At 36.7% G+C, this 18,023-nt stretch overlaps 5 protein-coding genes across 7 annotated transcripts; 2 read left to right on the top strand and 3 right to left on the bottom strand.

Annotated features, from left to right (window-relative positions):
- Positions 1-293: 293 nt before the first annotated feature.
- Positions 294-1,666, bottom strand: LOC123008243 (ubiquitin-conjugating enzyme E2 S). The gene is made up of 5 exons (XM_044403977.1): positions 1,465-1,666; positions 1,253-1,406; positions 1,016-1,203; positions 838-966; positions 294-788 (listed from the first exon to the last, which is right to left on the bottom strand). The coding sequence occupies exons 2-5, from the start codon at positions 1,404-1,406 to the stop codon at positions 657-659; spliced, it is 603 nt and encodes a 200-aa protein (XP_044259912.1). The 5' UTR covers positions 1,465-1,666; the 3' UTR covers positions 294-656.
- A 342-nt stretch (positions 1,667-2,008) lies between these two features.
- LOC123008236 (ADP-ribosylation factor-like protein 6-interacting protein 1) lies at positions 2,009-3,435 on the top strand. Of its 2 annotated transcripts, XM_044403951.1 has the most exons (5): positions 2,009-2,443; positions 2,496-2,594; positions 2,645-2,759; positions 2,807-3,063; positions 3,112-3,435. In XM_044403951.1, exons 1-5 carry the CDS (start codon positions 2,432-2,434, stop codon positions 3,328-3,330), a joined length of 702 nt encoding a protein of 233 aa, XP_044259886.1. In that variant the 5' UTR covers positions 2,009-2,431; the 3' UTR covers positions 3,331-3,435. The 2 variants fall into 2 exon arrangements, with proteins under 2 accessions (XP_044259886.1, XP_044259896.1); XM_044403961.1 differs by lacking the exon at positions 2,496-2,594 and having other exon boundaries at positions 2,014-2,443.
- A 2-nt stretch (positions 3,436-3,437) lies between these two features.
- LOC123008231 (THO complex subunit 4) lies at positions 3,438-4,681 on the bottom strand. The gene is made up of 3 exons (XM_044403938.1): positions 4,382-4,681; positions 3,856-4,276; positions 3,438-3,780 (listed from the first exon to the last, which is right to left on the bottom strand). The coding sequence occupies exons 1-3, from the start codon at positions 4,568-4,570 to the stop codon at positions 3,683-3,685; spliced, it is 708 nt and encodes a 235-aa protein (XP_044259873.1). The 5' UTR covers positions 4,571-4,681; the 3' UTR covers positions 3,438-3,682.
- A 1,106-nt stretch (positions 4,682-5,787) lies between these two features.
- On the top strand, positions 5,788-9,932 carry LOC123013302 (sedoheptulokinase-like). Of its 2 annotated transcripts, none has more exons than XM_044411754.1 (5): positions 5,788-6,024; positions 6,281-6,513; positions 8,556-8,809; positions 8,857-9,401; positions 9,454-9,932. In XM_044411754.1, exons 2-5 carry the CDS (start codon positions 6,289-6,291, stop codon positions 9,843-9,845), a joined length of 1,416 nt encoding a protein of 471 aa, XP_044267689.1. In that variant the 5' UTR covers positions 5,788-6,024; positions 6,281-6,288; the 3' UTR covers positions 9,846-9,932. The 2 variants fall into 2 exon arrangements, with proteins under 2 accessions (XP_044267689.1, XP_044267681.1); XM_044411746.1 differs by lacking the exon at positions 5,788-6,024 and adding an exon at positions 6,091-6,208.
- A 58-nt stretch (positions 9,933-9,990) lies between these two features.
- Positions 9,991-10,710, bottom strand: LOC123015401 (mitochondrial translation release factor in rescue). Its single transcript, XM_044415094.1, has 3 exons — positions 10,568-10,710; positions 10,307-10,519; positions 9,991-10,261 (listed from the first exon to the last, which is right to left on the bottom strand). The coding sequence occupies exons 2-3, from the start codon at positions 10,482-10,484 to the stop codon at positions 10,041-10,043; spliced, it is 399 nt and encodes a 132-aa protein (XP_044271029.1). The 5' UTR covers positions 10,485-10,519; positions 10,568-10,710; the 3' UTR covers positions 9,991-10,040.
- Between the last annotated feature and the right edge of the window lie 7,313 nt (positions 10,711-18,023).

The following is an 18,023-nucleotide window of genomic DNA, read 5'->3' as shown; positions in this document are numbered from 1 at the left end:
GCACTCGAAGGAGTTCATTAATAGAATCGTTAAAGACGCAAAATAGAAAAACAGTATACGAAAGAACGCGAAAAATCGCTCAAAACGTCGCTGAAAATCACCATCACCAACTTCTAGAAAGTAAATTGTACTAGTCTATTTCAGCACCCGAATTGATGTTGAAAAGGCTCATTAAAGCATCGGTTTTGATATCGAAATAAGCTTTCTGCAGACAAAATAGAAAAATACATTTTTATAAAAGCGAATTATATGTTTCAACTATGTGGATTTGGTTGTATTTAGTAAAAGATTCATTTGATTTTCAGTTTTTATTAATAAATAATTCACAATTCTCTACCACAAATACATTCTAAGGCTCAGCTACGTTTGATGTTGAGGCCGGCAATAAACCCGGTTTGTTTTTTAATATTTTTTGCAGACATTTAATAATTGACTGGTGAACAACGAGCTGAGCCTGACATTTATTTTTTGATTGGAACCATGAATAAATTGCACTTTGTGCATGCACTACATTCAAAATAATACAAAATCAAACGGTCTCAACAAAATTGTAGCACACATAAATTAATAAATCATTCTTGCATACTCAAAAATATAATTTAAAAATTAAAAAAAAGTTAAAACAAAGAAATAAACAAGAATGGCAGTAACTGTTTTCATAAACGTTTCAACGTCCGTTTCTTGTCTTTAAGTATCTTCTTTTTTTCGGCTGTTAGTTTACTCTTATCACTGGCGTGTTTCTTAGCCAGGGGGCCCTCTCCACTGCATCCTTTGGAAATTTTTGGGGGCTAAAAACCAGCATTATAGTTTAACCACTTCATTTTAGTCAAGACTCACCTGAGCGTGAATTTCCGTCATCATTTTGGCCCGTTGTGAGTAATCTTCATATTGTTCAAGGAGGAGTTTCCCGGCTTCTTCATTGAGAGCCGATTCGGCGTTGGGCACGATGAGGAGGCATTTGATGGTCTGAAAACTCTTTATAACCACACAAACATTCTAAAACAGGGAAACCTACCAGTAATATGTGTTTAATTCCGAGATCTGACTTCCAGTCCTTTTTTAACGTATTGACACAAATCTCGCCATTAGCGGCCACATTTGGGTGGAAAATTTTCGTCAGAAAGAAGGCTTTAGGTGGCTCTTGTGGGAAACCCTTGCCCAGAGTAAGTTTCACCTTGAAAACACCCCCCATATAAGGCGTTCCTGCAACAAGAAACTTGCATGCCATTTCCAGCACACAGGGGCCACTAACCTGCAGGACCGTCAATGTACGCTTGAATGTCGGTCACATCTTCGTCATTTATTAGAACTTTGATCCCTTCGGGAGGATTTGAGACTAGATCTTCCATTTCTTTGACCACCCGACGAATGATCTGGGGCGAAAGATTCTCCACATTGTTTGACATCTGAAAACGGATAAAACGGCTTAGAAACAACGCCTCGACCCGAAATACAACGACTCACCACTCCAGCAGTTGCCTTTAATTAAAAATATCACAAGAAATCGATTAAATTGACGATTTCACTAAGCTAAAACAACCTGACAATTGTGATAAGAAACATCAAACTTGGCGTTCTAGAGAAAACAGATGAACAACGAAATTTGAATTTTACCACCAATCACATGCGTTTAATCTCGGACCCAGGGACCCGGCACGGAAGAAATAACAAATAAAACCCAGAAAAAAATAATTTTTTGCCCCTTTGTACCATAAAAACACTTTCCACAATAAAAAGGTAACAGAATGGTTCAAAAAATCGTTTAAAATGAAACAAAAAAACGTTTTAATTTTTAGGAGCGACACCTAGCGGCAGCTCAGTTGCAATAGTTGAAACATACAATTTTTTTACTGCCCAAATTGTTAAATTTTATGCAAAATTAGGATTTTGTGATAAATACATTCTTGACCGCGTGTCAAATTTTGATAAAAATGGCTAAATAGAGCTAAAATTAATAATTAAAGAATTTCTGGTTTCTAAAGCGCCCTCTAGCGAACACTTCATTAAACGAACTTTAACCGTTAATAAAATAATAAATCGTTTTTGGTACCTAATAAATTTGGCAAAAAAAGCCAAATTACGCGTAATTAGCGCAAGTTTGCTAATAAAGTGTCAATTTTACTTTCTCGACATAATTTACCAAGCAAATTTCGATTCTATGCTCGTGACGTCAGTAAACAATTCGTTTACATCTTACAAATGTAAAATTTTATTAATCGTTTTATTTGAAAAATTTCGTTGAAATTTTTAAAAATCAAAACAATTTCGGCCATGTTATGACGTCATGACAATCAGAGGTTTATTTTGGTCCCAAATGTAACGACTTGTGATCTAGTGGTCGCGTCAGAACAATAAAACAAAAGCGTTGCGAAATTGAAACGTCAGTCAAATTCCGTTGTATTATTTTGATGAATCGACAAAATTAACCAAAATGGCAGATCAGGTAACGCAATCTCGGTAAAATATAGCCCCCCCAATGTCCTCTCCTCTTAAAGGCTGGCGATTCTCCCAGCGAGAATAAATACACACATAGCTTCGAGACAGAGCCCCCTTATGAAACGCGAGAGTACAAGTTTACCTATCCCTCAATTATGGTACCAAATCCGGGGTTGGGGGCTTATGTAATGCTTTGTGTATGTTACAGGAGGCTCAAATCCGGAAGTTGAAACATGGGTTAGAGAATTGGAGGGAGATCATCCTGGAGGCTAAAAGAGTGTTTGTTTGGGAGAAACAATGGCACCCCACAGCGATTATTGGCGGTAAAGCAGCCCCATTTTAGTGTCAAAGTCTCTTATTGTTGTTTCAGGAAGCACAATCCTTTTTACGTTTTTATGGTTGTTAGAACCGAGTATTTTGACAGTATTTTCAGTTTTTGGTTTAGTGTTGACCATTTTTGATTATTTGATTCCGTCAATTGGTGGCTCTATGTTCAAGCCAGAGATGTGGACGGCACGAAAAGAACAGGAGTACGAGGAGTTTTGCACTAACGTTATTTTGTATAAAGCTAGATTAGAGTTGTCTTGGGCTCGGTTTTATAAAATGAAGAGCACCAACAGAAAAATGGTACTTTCATTGTACTTGTGTTGTAATTTGTTAATTATTTTCTTTTAGTACTTCTTATTGATTACAATTACGTTGAGTGCACTCGCTTGGATTGGATGTACTTTTAATAATTTGTTTTTGTCATATGTTTTGGTGACTTTTTTGCTCCTTTTCCCAGGAATGGAACATAATGGGGCAATTAGAAAATGGAGTGAATACATCAGTACTTATTTTATGGAATTGATGAGACAAACAAAGTCAAAAGCTGACCAAGAAAAGAACGATTAATTTGCTCAATAAAAACTTGTTCTTTTAATGTTGTGTGATACTTTGACTGATATAATTTAAAATGTAGTTTTATACATAAATAGATAATTTTTTAATGAAATCGTAGCCACACTTAAGTTTTATTTATTCCTATCAATACAATTTACATTAACAAGAAAAAAACAGCCTAACACTAGGTTTAGTGGAAAAAACGAACCGCATACGTAATACTCGTACTCTAGTGATTATTTTTTTTTATAAAATGTAAGGCTTGATGTTACAATCAAAATACAAAATAAGAATACGAAAAAAACTAAACACAATTCACAAAAAGTGGCGCGTTGAGCGTCTCTGATATTAATAGCACTTATTTTTATTTCATTTCCTTGGTGTAGGCGTCTAATTCAGCGTCGAGTTCTTCAGCCGTTGGTTGTTTCTTTTGATTTCTGAAACTTCGTCCTCCCCCACGACCTGGCAAAGAAACATTTGTTTAGTTGAAAAATCCGGTTGTTGGAGGCGTCGCCGCCGCTGGTCATTTAATTGTACCTCTGTTAGGTCGTCCCTTGGCAGGAGCCCCTCTTCTGGTTTGGAACTTTCTCTCTCCCGTGGGTCTCCTAACCGGTGAGGGAATCTCGGACGTGATGATTTGTATGTTCATCGCACGGCCATCGAGGGGCACTCCGTTGTACTGCTTCATGGCCTTAATGGCGTCACTGCGCCTTTCGAAAATCACATCAGCGGTGCCAAGCGACCGGCCCGACCGATCGTAATGCACCGAGGCGCTTTTCAACGGCCCGAATTCGGCGAACAATTCCTGAATGTCGGAGTCGGAGACTCCAAAGTCTAAATTGCCCACCATGAGCTTTGTGGGGCCAATATTGGACTGCACAACGGCCCGAGCCGCGGCCACTTTACGCGGGCCGTAGCCCTCGAACAGATCGTGCTTCCAAGCACTGTTCACATCTCCCTAAACAAACATGGATGGGGGTAAATTCCGGCTCTCCGGCTGGATGCACGCTAGCCGCTTCCATCACGGGGCAGCTTAAGTATAAACATAGTTATAAACAATTACCCGGGTGTACTGGCGCGTTATTCCTCCGCGTCCTCGGCCCCTTTGGACGCCGCCGGCTCTTCGGAATGTGCCGCGTCTTGGCGCGCCACCCCCACGGGTAGTGCCGCCGCCGCGACCTCCGCGACGGCCTCCCCGCCGGGGCTTGGATTTTATTATCTCGTCTAAACTCATTTCAATTGTGTCGACCATTTTTACAGATTTTTCACGCTGATTCAACTGAGAAATGAACTTTTTCAACACCCGGCGTCAACGCACACGACCAACGACAAAATGGCGCACAAAATGAACGACAACCGCAACGCGCAAGCGCCACGTCAACGCGCCGTCGACAACGCAGGCACCTGCACCAAAAACATTACCAAAAAAACTAACAATTTGTATTGTAGACAATTTATTCTAAAACACATTTTAATTACTAAATAACTAAATGCTTATTCTTTTAATTAGATTGTATGTATTAAAATGTAAAAACACGGCTGTATTACTGGTTGCTTTCATACTTGTTTTTTATAGTTTTTTTTGTCGGTGTATTTTATAACCATTAGAACTTTTATTATTCACCTTACACAAATGGATGCTAAAAATGTTTATTTCATTATTGTCAGTACACATTTTTTTCAAATTTTTGAAAAAAAAGATATACATATTCAAAAATATTTGTTGATTTGCGTAATATCATACATATTATTATTTAATCCTTTTTACTTTTTATATAATCTGAAAAGTTTGTGTATAGATATATTCTTATTTTATCGATCTGCCATTTTTTTTAGAAGTAGTAAGTTTCTTTCTCATCAAGACTAAATTCAAACTTATCATTATTTATTTATAGTTTTGCATTAACATCTATAATTTTATCCCTTTAGATATGAGCTAGCATAAAGATTCAAAACATTATCGAATCCTGACTAGTTTATTAAAATTTTAGTCGTATTTCCAAACAGCTGGTGCAAATATTGACTTTTCCATTATCAATTTGCAAATCTGTTTTATTATCCCTGTTGTAAGTACTCAAGAACCAGTTCCTGACTGTTCGTCAGAAGTTTATCACCATGCCACCGATCCACCGGTTAATAAAAGTTGTTATATTTACGCTCTGATAGATAAATATACTCGTAGATAAAAAATATGGAAACTATTTAATCGAGGAATTTGGAATTTTTTATAATAATAAATATTACTTTATCAGACCCCCAAAATATCGAGTACAGTACGGGTCAAAAACAATGTCCTCTCAAAATACAAAAATTAATTGGAACAAGTGAGCGTGGGTTTGTTTAAACTCATTTATCATGTACGTTTACATGGAAAAAAATTTATTGATAAGTCGGAATTAGTTCGTTCAAGGAACAATAGATGTCTCGTAACAATTAGTGAACTTAAGTTATTATTGTTACTTAATTATGACTGAGAGTGGTTCTATTTCGTACGTGAATAGAGTCACGATGAAAATGACGCAAGTTGTGTGGGTAATCAATAGTCGACTGCCGTTTTATCCAGCCAACGAATCAAAATCTCTTCGTGGTGATTTCTCCAACGATAAAAATAATATTTGGCACTTGGTACAATAGAATAATGCTACCATTATGAATGGGCGTTTGTTTTAATAATAGTCGTGGGGACGCCGGCTGAAGACTGGTACGGTACGTATATCCTAATTAAAACTTCTCTAGAGGTCAAGTTTTCTATCTGTAGATCGTCCAATGTAGCGATTTCGTGAATTTAATAAACTGATAAAATAATATTTTGAGTACAACACAAACATTAATCGTGTTATGTTTAACATAGTTCAATTCACTCAGTCAGTATGTGTTTACATTCGCTTGGGTATATATTAAACCACGAACTTAACTTTATCTTAATCTACTATTTCGCATCTGATAAAATTTAATTATACAGTGAGCGCGATGGCCGGCCCGGGGTACGTCCTAGGCATCGACATCGGCACCACTTCGGTCAAAGTGTGCGTTTTCAACCCCGAAAACAACGAAATCGTTGCTCAAATCGGAAAGGAAACTCAATCTAATGTCCCCAGTGACCAAGGCATCGACGGAAACAAACAAGACGTACCGAAAATCATTTCCGCCCTTAACACATGTGTAGCCAAATTACAGAAAAATCTGCTACAGCAGGTGAGTTGACCTTGCCTTATCATGGCATTGCCGGCAATTCCACATAAATATTATCATTAGTTCAGGGAAGGCCACACTCACCTTCAATTTCGACCAAAAAACTTTGCTCGTGCGAAAATACACATGACACTTTAAATACAGGCTGCGCCAGAACTCGCGCCCCAAAGAAAAATGTAAGGTACGATACCAGAAACACGGAAAAAATGTTCAAAAAATTCTGTCTAGAAAAATTTCGAACTTATATTATTTATCTTGCACTTTGACTATTTATTTTTGTTGGAAAAAAAATTCAATTTTTTTTTACTACAGGCTATTAGAAGAGGAAGCTGTATCCTAAATTGTAACTCTATTTAATGTTATTTGTGACTTTTATTGGCAAAATTTTTGCACCTATACTAAATAATTAAAAAAAAAACATACAGGTGCGCCAGAACTCGCGCGCCAGAGAAAAATGCCCTGTAAAGTACAATACCAGGAATATGGAAAAAATCGTTAAAAAATTCTATCTAGAAAAATTTCCAAGTTATGAGAATTTAAATTTTGCACTTTGACTATTTATTTTTATTGGAAATTTTTTTTTTCCAAATTTTCCAAATTTTTTACTACATGCTATTAGAAGAGGAAGCTGTAACTTGTAACTCTATTTAATGTTATTTGTGACTTTTATTGGCAAAATTTTTGCACCTTTACCAAATAATTACAAAAAAAAAATATATAGGGTGCGCCAGAACTCGCGCCCCAGAGAAAAATGCCCTGTAAAGTAAAATACCAGGAATATGGAAAAAATCTTTAAAAAATTCTATCTAGAAAAATTTCCAAGTTATGAGAATTTAAATTTTGCACTTTGACTCGTATTTATTTTTGTTGGAAAAAAAAATTCCAAATTTTTTTACTACATGCTATTAGAAGAGGAAACTGTATCCTAAATTGTAACTCTATTTAATGTTATTTGTGACTTTTATTGGCAAAATTTTTGCACCTTTACTAAATAATTACAAAAAAAACATATACAAGATCATCAATATCTCATATTAAATAGACATAAAAAAATGTCAAATGTCAAAAAATAAATGGCAAAATTTTTTAACAGAATTTTTTAAACATTTTTGCCATGTTCCTGTATCTTATCTTACTTGAAATTTTTCTCTGGGGCGTGAGTTCTGACACCCACCTGTATATTTTATAATAAGATTCAATTTTTTGAACAAACTTAATATACATTTTCCCTATTTCAACGTTATTTCTTTCACTTATCAAAAACTTATTGATGTTTCTATCTTTTATTGTTATTTTTTTACTTTCTATTCTGAATTTGTAGTTTTATAATTTCGTCTTTACGCTGTTTCTAACTTTTTACTTTTTTCGTTTTTATTTATTTTATTTCCAATTAATTCTTGTTTTTTGCGGTATGTCTATTCTTGCTTATTTTTTATTATATTTTTACACTATTATTATATTTTTTATGTTTGTTACTTTTTATTTTACTTTTCTGTTTCGTTTAGATTTGTTTTATTTTTACTAATATTTTTAAATTATTTTCTGTACTATTTTGGTGGATTTGCCACCCATTTCTATTACATCTATTTCTTCTCTTTTCTCAGACCTTGCATATGTTTTTAGATATAATGTTTTTGATTTATTTTATTTTTTCTTGTAGGTGTATGATGATCTGTCTTCATGATTTTTTTTCCCCGATTTTTGTATTTTAAATATTGCACAAAACCTGAAAACCGAGTAATTTCATTTATTTGATGATAAACTATAATCCTTTGGATTCTTGAATCTACATCGTAAACATTCCGCAATTTTACAATCCTTCCACTTTCGTCAATTAATTTTTTTCTTTTAACAGCTGTAATTTCCAAGTATCTTTTTCGGTATCTGGTATCTTGTCTTACTTGAAATTTTTCTCTGGGGCGCGAGTTCTGACACACCCTATATTTTATTGAAATTTTTTAATGACTGTTTAGTGTTGATACGCTCGACATGAGCTGTTCTTTTGAAGTCTACCGGTAGAGTTATACTGTTTAATCCCTCTTTAGATAACGAAAATCGGGATATGTGGGCAAATGCACGGAGTCATGTTCTGGAACCAGGATAAATCCTGGGAACGAGTGGAGAAAGACAACAATTTGGTGCGCTACGACGTTGTCCAAGACCAGGTCTCCGCCCTCTACACTTGGCAGGACAGCCGTTGCGACACTTCCTTCCTGTCCTCCCTCCCCGTCCCCCAATCCCACTTGAAGGTCTACACCGGCTTCGGCATAGCCACCATCTTCTGGATGTCCAAAAATAAGTAAGTAAACACTTTTTACAACCACATCACGCAATCGTAAATTCCAGACCAGAGAAACTAAAACGGTATAACCGCTGCGGGACGATCCAGGATTTCGCCGTTGCTATGCTTTGTAACCTCTCCAAACCCGTAATGTCGGATCAGAATGCGGCGAGTTGGGGGTACTTCGATTGCGTGCATCATCGCTGGAACGAGGAGATTTTAAAACAAGCGGGGTTCCCGACACCTCTCCTCCCGGAAATCAAAACGAGCGGGGAGACAGCGGGACGTTTGGCGGATAACTGGCACAGTATTCCCAAGGGGACCCCAATTGGAATTGCCCTTGGGGACTTGCAGTGCTCAGTTTTGTCCACCATCGAGACAAATAAAGATGCGGTTTTAAACATATCAACTTCGGCACAGATCGCCTTCGTTGCCGAAGACTACAAACCAACCACAGGGCCCCCGTCGGTATCAACCGTCGAGTATATCCCCTACTTCAAGAACAAGTATCTGGCTGTTGCCGCCTCCCTAAATGGGGGCAACTCCTTAGCGACTTTCGTTAAAATGGTCCAACAATGGACTATGACTTTGGGATTCTCGGTACCACAATGTATTTTTTCTTGGTTAAAATAATTATAACCGCTAACTCTCATTCTTTTCAGCTAAAGTATGGGAGAAGGTTATTAGTTTGGGTTTGGAGGAGAATAGCGTTTCAGATTTGAAAATTTCCCCCACTTGTCTTGGCGAAAGACACGCCCCTAATGTCACCGCCTCAGTCACAAACATAAATATCGGGAATCTCGAGTTGGGGAAGGTCTTCCGGGCGTTATGCAACGGCCTTCTTGTCAATTTACATAGTATGATGCCTAGGGATGTCCTCCAAAATGCTAACATAACGAGGATTGTCGGGAATGGGTCGGGATTGTCCAGGAATAAAGTGCTACAAAACGAAGTGTTGAGTCTCTACAGATTGCCTTTGGTGTTTACTACGGGGGGAGATGCGGCAAAAGGGGCCGCCATGGCGATGAATTTAGACACCGTTAATTTTAAGTAACTAGAGTCCAAATATTAAAGTGATAAAAAATTGTCCAATAGTGGCCTATTTTGTTAGAATGTAACACAAATAAAGTTGTCTATACGAGAAATTATTTTCAATCGGGGCGGGGACAAGTAGGTGGAGCTTAGTAAGAAAATTCTCCTTCCCCTTTTAGTTTATTTCGCAAGCAAATTACCTCATAAAAAATAACAGTTACTCTATATTTTCACGTTTTTTCCACTCGGCTTTCAATTGATTCAATTTCTCCCTTTTTCTCTCTTTATTTAATTTGTTCTTTTTTTCAATTTCCTTCATTTGTGCCTCAACACTTTGATCCCCATTTAACAAATTATCAAGTTTTGTGACTAAATACTGCCGTGCTTTTTTTCTGTTTTGTTCCAAAGATCTGGTTTCGTGACACTTGATGACAACCCCTAGAAACCCCATTACAGTCCCCACTAACCCAAAGTTACTAATACCTGTCGGAATATGTTTAAGCACGACACAATTCGATGTTTTATTGGTAGCTTGTCCTCCAGGGCCGGAGCCCCTTACATGTTGCTCCTCCAACTCACTTTCAACGAGTTGGGGCACCTTTGAATAATCGATATGTTTGAATCTAACTATACTAAAAATGAGACGAGCTCGGTTAATCATTGGACGGCACGTCGTACAAGCAGCACTATTCCTTTCTAAAACATATAAAAAGTGATTTTTGTAAGTGCAAAGAGTGAGCTAACCTCAAAGTTGAAACTGATGGCCGATTCGTCTGCGAGGTCGCGATTTTTGCGGAATTCACGACGAATTCGCTTGCAGAAATAGTCTTTGTCAGTAAATTTCAGATTTTGGCCGTATCTTAATAAATCTTTGTATAATTTCAAAACTTGGAGTTTGGTTATTTGCGACATGTCGGCAAAACAGGTTGTTGTCATTACGGCCATGTATTGTTGGTTACATAATTAGCGATAATATGTGATACTTCTTATTATTTTAATCGTTAATTAAAAAAAAAATGTATTTTCTTATGATGATATATTATATGTATTTATTATTTAATACATTTGATAATTATTTTAAATTTGTAATTAGAAAAAAAGTTGGGGGCGAAATTTGAATTAGTCAAACAACAATGAAAGTAGACAATAAATTAAAAAGTGTTTTTATTTGCATAAATGCGCCACAAGTAGGTGAATTTTATTGAAACCGAATCTGAGTGAGTTTACCTGAACAATTTGCATACATTAAAAGCGTTCTCCTTTCTCGTAGGTGTAAAATATTCATCATATTCAATTACTCAATCAATTTGCTAAACCGGTCATCCTTTGTGTGAAGTAATATAAAAGGGACAGTCATTTCTTTTATTTTTTGACACCATCATCGTGGGAACATTCCTTGATTTTGATCTAGAGGTCAATTTAAGTAACGGTCGAATGGCTTTGATTAAAAATTCAATTTTCTAACGCACTTTTTGTCGATTCTCTTTTAATAAAGACAATGGGGTTACAGCAAGTTTTTCCGCTTGTCGAAGAATGGAGACACTGTCTACCATATAGGGTCTAGTCCCAATTCGTGACACACTTTACACTCTTTAAATTGAGTATCTAATATCGTATCAATCAATCACCTTTCAGCGTAAAAAAACACGAAAATCATTTCTTCTCATGTCAAATCTTGATTTGATGGGCGAGGAAAGTTTCGCCAAATAATGACCGACGATTTTGATAGGAAAAAACCTTTTAGAAACTGCTATTTGCTTATTTATTGCCTCTTCAACACGCCTATATATGGGGCTAAGTCGTGACCAACATTTTCGAAAACCACAATTGACACAAAGTTTCATGAGAGTGCTCTAAGCGAGTGCTAATTAAGCCCACTTTTGCGCGTCAAGCGGGATATTAAAGAGATGACGAGCCTTTCATTAGAATACGCTTTTTAGATGATGTTTTGTGCTCGTAAAATAAAGTAGTTTTGCTTTCAACAAGTTGTTAACCCACATTTTTCACGAAATTGATGCTTCAAAGCAATAGACAAGACATGCGGATGGATAATAAAATGTTCAAGACACGATATACGAACGGACGTCACGCCGATTCATGACACTTCGGTGAATTCATGCATAAAATCAAAATCATGATGCGACTGACAATGCAATAAGACATAGTTGTCTGGAAAAACAATACAAAAATGGCGAATGTAGGGGAAGCACTGAGTTGCGGGGTTATGCCACGCCTTAACATGGACGCTGTAGGGGAGGCAAACTATTTTAACACTTTTCACAGCTTGCTATAAATCTGGATACTGTCAATTAATGCGAAATGGGCAACATAAATCTTGATTAAATTGATAAATTGAGCCGTCTTCTGTTTTCTAACAAGTCTAAACAAGGTAAAGTTAATTAACATGTGACTAAATTTTCGATTTTATTCAAAAACAAGAGGTAGGCTCAAAACAACAGCCAATAACGCAGGGTTGCGCACGCAATATGGCCGCTATAGGGGAGGTAAAACATTGTTTTCCCAGCCTGCTTTAATGTATACTCTGAAATAGGAGAAATAAATCTATATTATGTTGATAAATCGAGCCGCCTTCTGTTTCTTAATGAAGCCGAGCAAACTTAGATTAATTAACGTGCCGATTACGCTTCAGACCTGCTTCCTATCCATGTTTTATGAACGTTTTAATAAACACACGACTCCCTGCAGCTGTTGGAATTAGTTACGAAGACAGGTTTGTTTGCGGCTGTCACTTCAATACGCTCTTCTTTTCTGTATGGGTAGATACTTTGTATGCTTGCTTCCAATAAGTGGGCCACTGATTATTACATGTAAACCAGTTTATTTGTCCTTTCTTGGTAATAACAGCAGAAGAAAAAAATTCGATTTAAAATTCAACCTCATATTTTCAAAAATGTGATTTTTAACTGTTTTCCGGTGTTTTCTGACTCAGCGCTCGTTATTATCAAAATCGTATTATTTCAATCTGTGGCGTCAACAACCTTAAAACCGTTTTCTAACCTCATGTTTAATACATAGTGGCTCGTCGCTGACCCATAGAGCAATAACGAGTCGTTTTTGATAGAAAAATCTTATTATTAAAAGCCACGACCTAACTCAACTGTAACGTTAACGTTCGACCTGAATCTCTAGGCCATTTTTGTACGTGTGGTACACCTGTCACCTGTCTCGGTGGTTTCACCAGTTGGAAAAGATCACGTTTCGCACAAAAAAAATACGGCCGATGTAAGCAACGGTCATTAAAGAACGAGGGCCTAGCCTCAAAATTGCAAATATAGTGAAATTAAGCTGGTTAATAGTCCGTTCATAATTGTTTAAACGTACCAGCAATCACCTGTAATAAAAATCAGCGATTGGTGTTCCTTTTTTGTATAATAAAAGTGCGAAACTTAAAAAGCAAGTTGACCGTTGCGTACAGAATTAAAGTGCAAGTGCATGGATATCTTGAGGAGTTAAAAGTGCAGTGCTATTATTTACAAGTAGCAGCGCTACTCGTATGGGAAAATAACCATTATTAGCACCACTATTCCCATAACAATTTGTTTACAGATAAACTCCGCCTCAAAATAGTCACCTGTCATTATTAATAAAAGTCTGATTGGCAATCGTGTGAATTTCGGTGAAAGTCCGGTTTTTAATTGAGAAAGCGTACTGTAATAACGATAATTAAATTGATATTTTGACCATTTATTGTCCTGAAGCTATTTATTAAATTCCATTCCATTAATTAAAAGTTTAAACATCCAGTGACCTCTTAACATGATCCAGATTTGGGTAAAAATTGATTGTCTGAGATGGTATGTAATTTAAGTACGATTCACTTCCCCTCCGGCGGCCATTACACGCTTCTCAATTATTTTACAAAAACAATGCTTTAATCAAAATTCTCGAGAAATTTGCTTCCCCTCCGGCGGCCATCACTCATGGCTTTCTAGATTTCAGGACGATTTTATGAAATTTGTATACATGGAAATGAGTCAGGCTAAGATTATAAAGAACCAAGTTTATTTATTTATTTGATAAATTCTTCAATGAATGATGCGAACAATTACTATGTCTATGCTGCTGAATCACTTAAAAAGAAAAATGATGACACTTTTTTGGGCGGGAAATTGTCTCCCCTCCGGCGGCCATTAAAAACTTGTCAATTACGCATCTAAGTTAACTAGATTATTGCCATTATCACATTTAACAGCATTTCCTTATCTGCAATTATCTCGTTAACATCCAATAGTTTTTTTTCATGGAAACAACGTCCCGTGCATTATTTTCTTTTCCAATCGGAGAAAAAGTTAATTAACTAAGATTTACACAAGCGATAAGATAATACCGACCCGTTACTTGTCATTTGGTTTTTTCTGCACTAGTTTCTAACCAATAGAACGATGAAATTGCATTCGAGAGAAGCTCAATTAAACTGTTCAACACGTGCTAATGCATAATTCACACTTATAGACATTTTCCACAAGTCGGCGGTTTTTCAAATGCTAAGAATCTCAATTTTAGCCAATTAAATGACTCGATTTTCGCAAGTCGTGCCTGGAAGCTACGCCGGTACTTGCTAAGGTCAATACCAACGAGTACTTCGTGACTTTGACTTTAACTCGTTTAATCAGCGGCATTTTATGACGTTTTTCCGCCTTTAATTGCGTATAATCGACGATAAAATCGATTTTTACGCCAATTCGCCACTGACCCACAAAAAGGAATGAAGTGTCAAAATATTACAATGTTCGAAAGTCAAGGGAGGGGGTATTATGCAAAAATGGCGACAGTAGTGGCAGTGGCAAAAGTGGAAAGAGTGGCAATACTACGAGGATTTGTCAAGTTATTTAAGCTTATTTTCAGAGTTTGCTGTGATTTAGACAAAATGTGAAGGAAGGCAAATAAATGAGTTGTACAAAATCGTCGCAGTAGCCACAATAGTGGAGATTGGAGAGGAAATACAATTTGGGCGCGCAGTAATGGCCGCTGCAGGGGGAGGCAAAGCATTTCTTTGACACAACTGTTTTCACAGCCTACCACGATTAGATTCAAATTGGAGTTAATTCATCTCTGACCCACAAAAATTCGCAACGAAAGTGCAATTATGATTACCTATCTCCAGTCGAGACAATAAGGGGCGTCTTAGAAAGCCCAATTTGTATTTAAATTAGTTTAAATGAACTTTCGTTGCGAGATTAAATCTGTATTGTCATAAAAGTAAGGTGGGCGCCAAAATTGCCACTCATGGGCGCCAAAAAAGTGATATGTGCTCGAAATAAAGTGTTAAAATTACAGCTTGGCACTTGACGTCGCTATAAATGTGTAAAATAATGGATTTAGTGCACTGTCGTGTGACAGTTTGACTTTTCCCGCACGAATGTTTAACATGATTGTTTGGAAAGCAAACTTTTCGTTTTTTGCTTTTCTAGTTTATTATCGGGCAGTATGCACTGAACTGTGTGGCCTACATCGACCGGACCCGATTAGGAGCATTGTTTATTTGCCTTAATTGACAATGGTACTTACCGTTAAAAAGGCAAACGTGCGAAAAGTTGATCTGATTATTGTGGAATTGCTGCAGATGTATCGATTTGCAGCAATGACCCGATGAGAGGTTTGATTGTTGTTTGGAAGTTAAACTAGGGCACGATAAGGTATCATCAAACAACCTTGGGCATAAATTAAATAATAACAAATACGGTAAGTATGCTAGTTATCTTGTCGAGCTTAGGTACGTCTGTAATTGTGCCAAGTGGGACATAAGTAAGACTACAGTTACTTTCCTCCTAAAACAGCAAAGGATATTGCACTTGGTTTGGTCCCTGTGTCTTCAATTCGTTCAATTGGTCGGAATAGTCTTTTCCTGTGTGACAATTCCGAGGTGAAGAACACTTCATTACGCAACTTGGTTAAGTTTAGACTTCGAAAGGCCGGCCTGATGCTATATTCGGCAAGACGTACTATTTTTATCATGGCCTGAAGCCAAAAGTCATTCTACACGAATTCAAGAGGAAAAAGTCCATCTGACTATTCCTTGCCAAATTTTTGCATATTTTGACGCAAATCGGACTTATAGAGAGATTCCGGAAACGACAATCATTACCTCAAGTTGGCTAAGGTCAACACGTTTTACATCATAAAACCTATACTCAGTTTCCAACAATCGACTAAATTAGTCATAATTACGGCTTTATTGAACTATTTGCAGGTGCTTAGTCAACGGGGAATTAACCTTAACTTGTCAAAAACCCACAAATGCGAAACTCGTAATGAATTAGAGAAAAGACGAGACAAAAAGGGTCACTAACCCAGCAGCAAATTAACGACAAACGGTGAATTTTAGGACGAATATAAAATAGAGAAATGCTGGGTGTCGCAATAAACATTAATTATTATTACCATCTCGTGTCAAACAACATCTTAGAAAGTTGCTGTAACTGATTTGGTGCTATTTTTCCAAAAACACGCCTAAATATCCGTCGTTGCTATGGTTATCAATAAAAAACCATAGCAACGCCGAGCTTGTCAATGGCCGCGGCAGGGGAGGCTGCGCCACAGTAGGGGAGATTTTCGCCCGCTTGATCCAAACTTAGCTCGTCATTGACTTTGGGGGCCAAAAATTTGGACAATATTTGAATCATTACCCCCGGTCGCGCGAAAATAGCCCGAGGTGACGAATTTATTTTTTTGTTTTGTATTGTGTCGGCGTTTTGCGTCTGAGAGTGCACCTGTCACGATGGCACTTTTATAATTATAAAAACTTAGCTCTTCGCTGGCTTTCACTCATCAGTCACTTGTGATTTATGAATTAATTCCAATCGCTTTAATTATCGGTTCGTGACTGAGGAGAGGTAAAAAAGGAAATCGCATTAGACGATACCTGAAGAAATACAAAACGTTGCCACTGAAGCGTGCCTCAGGAACTAGGAAGAGTGTCTGAACCTTAATTATTTCCTTAAAAAGGCGGTTTTAATAGCGAAGCGAGTAATAACACACCTATACGATTTAATGAATCGGTTAAGTTGAACGTTTTTGTGCACACGTGTGCCGTTGGGAAATTAACTGTACTTTTGTTATGTGGTGACGATGACGAAATATTGTAATAATGTTTTTGCTTTGTCTACGCCGACGCTTTTCGGTGCGCAATATCGTATAGCTTCCGCGAGCGGTGGTTACAACTGCTTCTTTATGTTCAGTCATGCATAATTTGTGTGTTTTTCTGGTTTTGAGAAACGATTCGGCGGTTATGGACGGTTTTATTGGTCAGTCACAAAGATATTTCTGTTATCTGATCTTCAGTTTTTTTCAAGACCGTTTGTCGGTCAACGCAAAAATTCAAATGTATCCTGCATTAAATTGRTATAACATTTATTTTTTATTGCAGTCATAAAACATGCATTGCTTCTATAAGTACATAATTAATATTGAGGTATTGATATAACATATCAGAAACGATATAAATTATCTTTGAACTGAAGTGTAACAATTAATGATTTAGTTATTGTACACTGCATAAATTTGAGCAATAAATTGTTTTGCGCACTGATCTTGTTTGTGAGATTATCATCAATTTTCAATTAATTATTATCAATTTATCAATTAATAAATCATTGTTTATTCTTTGAATATCAAAATTTGTTCGATAAATCCACAATTTGAAGGGCCAAAAATAGTAATGATAAGTCAGTTTAGCTGTATTTATGGTCCGTTAGTCAGTAAAACACTTAGATAACACACATGTAAAAACAAATTTAGATAAATGCAACGATGTAAAAATAAACTTTTTCTATTTTGCGTCGGTAACAACGCTATTAGAGCACTCCTTTCGATGCATTAACATCTTCTCTAATGGCGTAGTGTATTTTATGTTTCGTTGGTAACAATACTGTTGGAAGTAGATAAAGCTTCAATTTTGCCACAGTGACTCGGCTTATTGAGATGAAATAAATCAGAAACATTTGATTTCTGTGTAAAAGAAGAATCTGTATTACAACTAAACTGACAAATTTTCAGCCAAGAAGCTCCACTCTTTCATAGTGGCCATTTAATTCATTGCAAAGTTGGCAGCCCATAGCCCGTCACCTCTAGTGTGTGAGTTGTGTCTATGTTGGTAGCTGAAGTAACTAAATTGTGTCAACAATTGTGACAGGAGCAATAGATTTTATATGTGAAGTATACTAACCCGACTTTTTCAAAA

This window comes from Tribolium madens, unplaced genomic scaffold (genome assembly GCF_015345945.1).
Source record: "Tribolium madens isolate multiple individuals breed KSU strain unplaced genomic scaffold, Tmad_KSU_1.1 Scaffold_19;HRSCAF=116;Tcas5.2_LG9, whole genome shotgun sequence".
NCBI lineage: Eukaryota > Metazoa > Arthropoda > Insecta > Coleoptera > Tenebrionidae > Tribolium > Tribolium madens.
The sequence above is the reverse complement of the archived record's forward strand: the minus strand, read 5'-3'. Positions and strand labels throughout refer to the sequence as shown.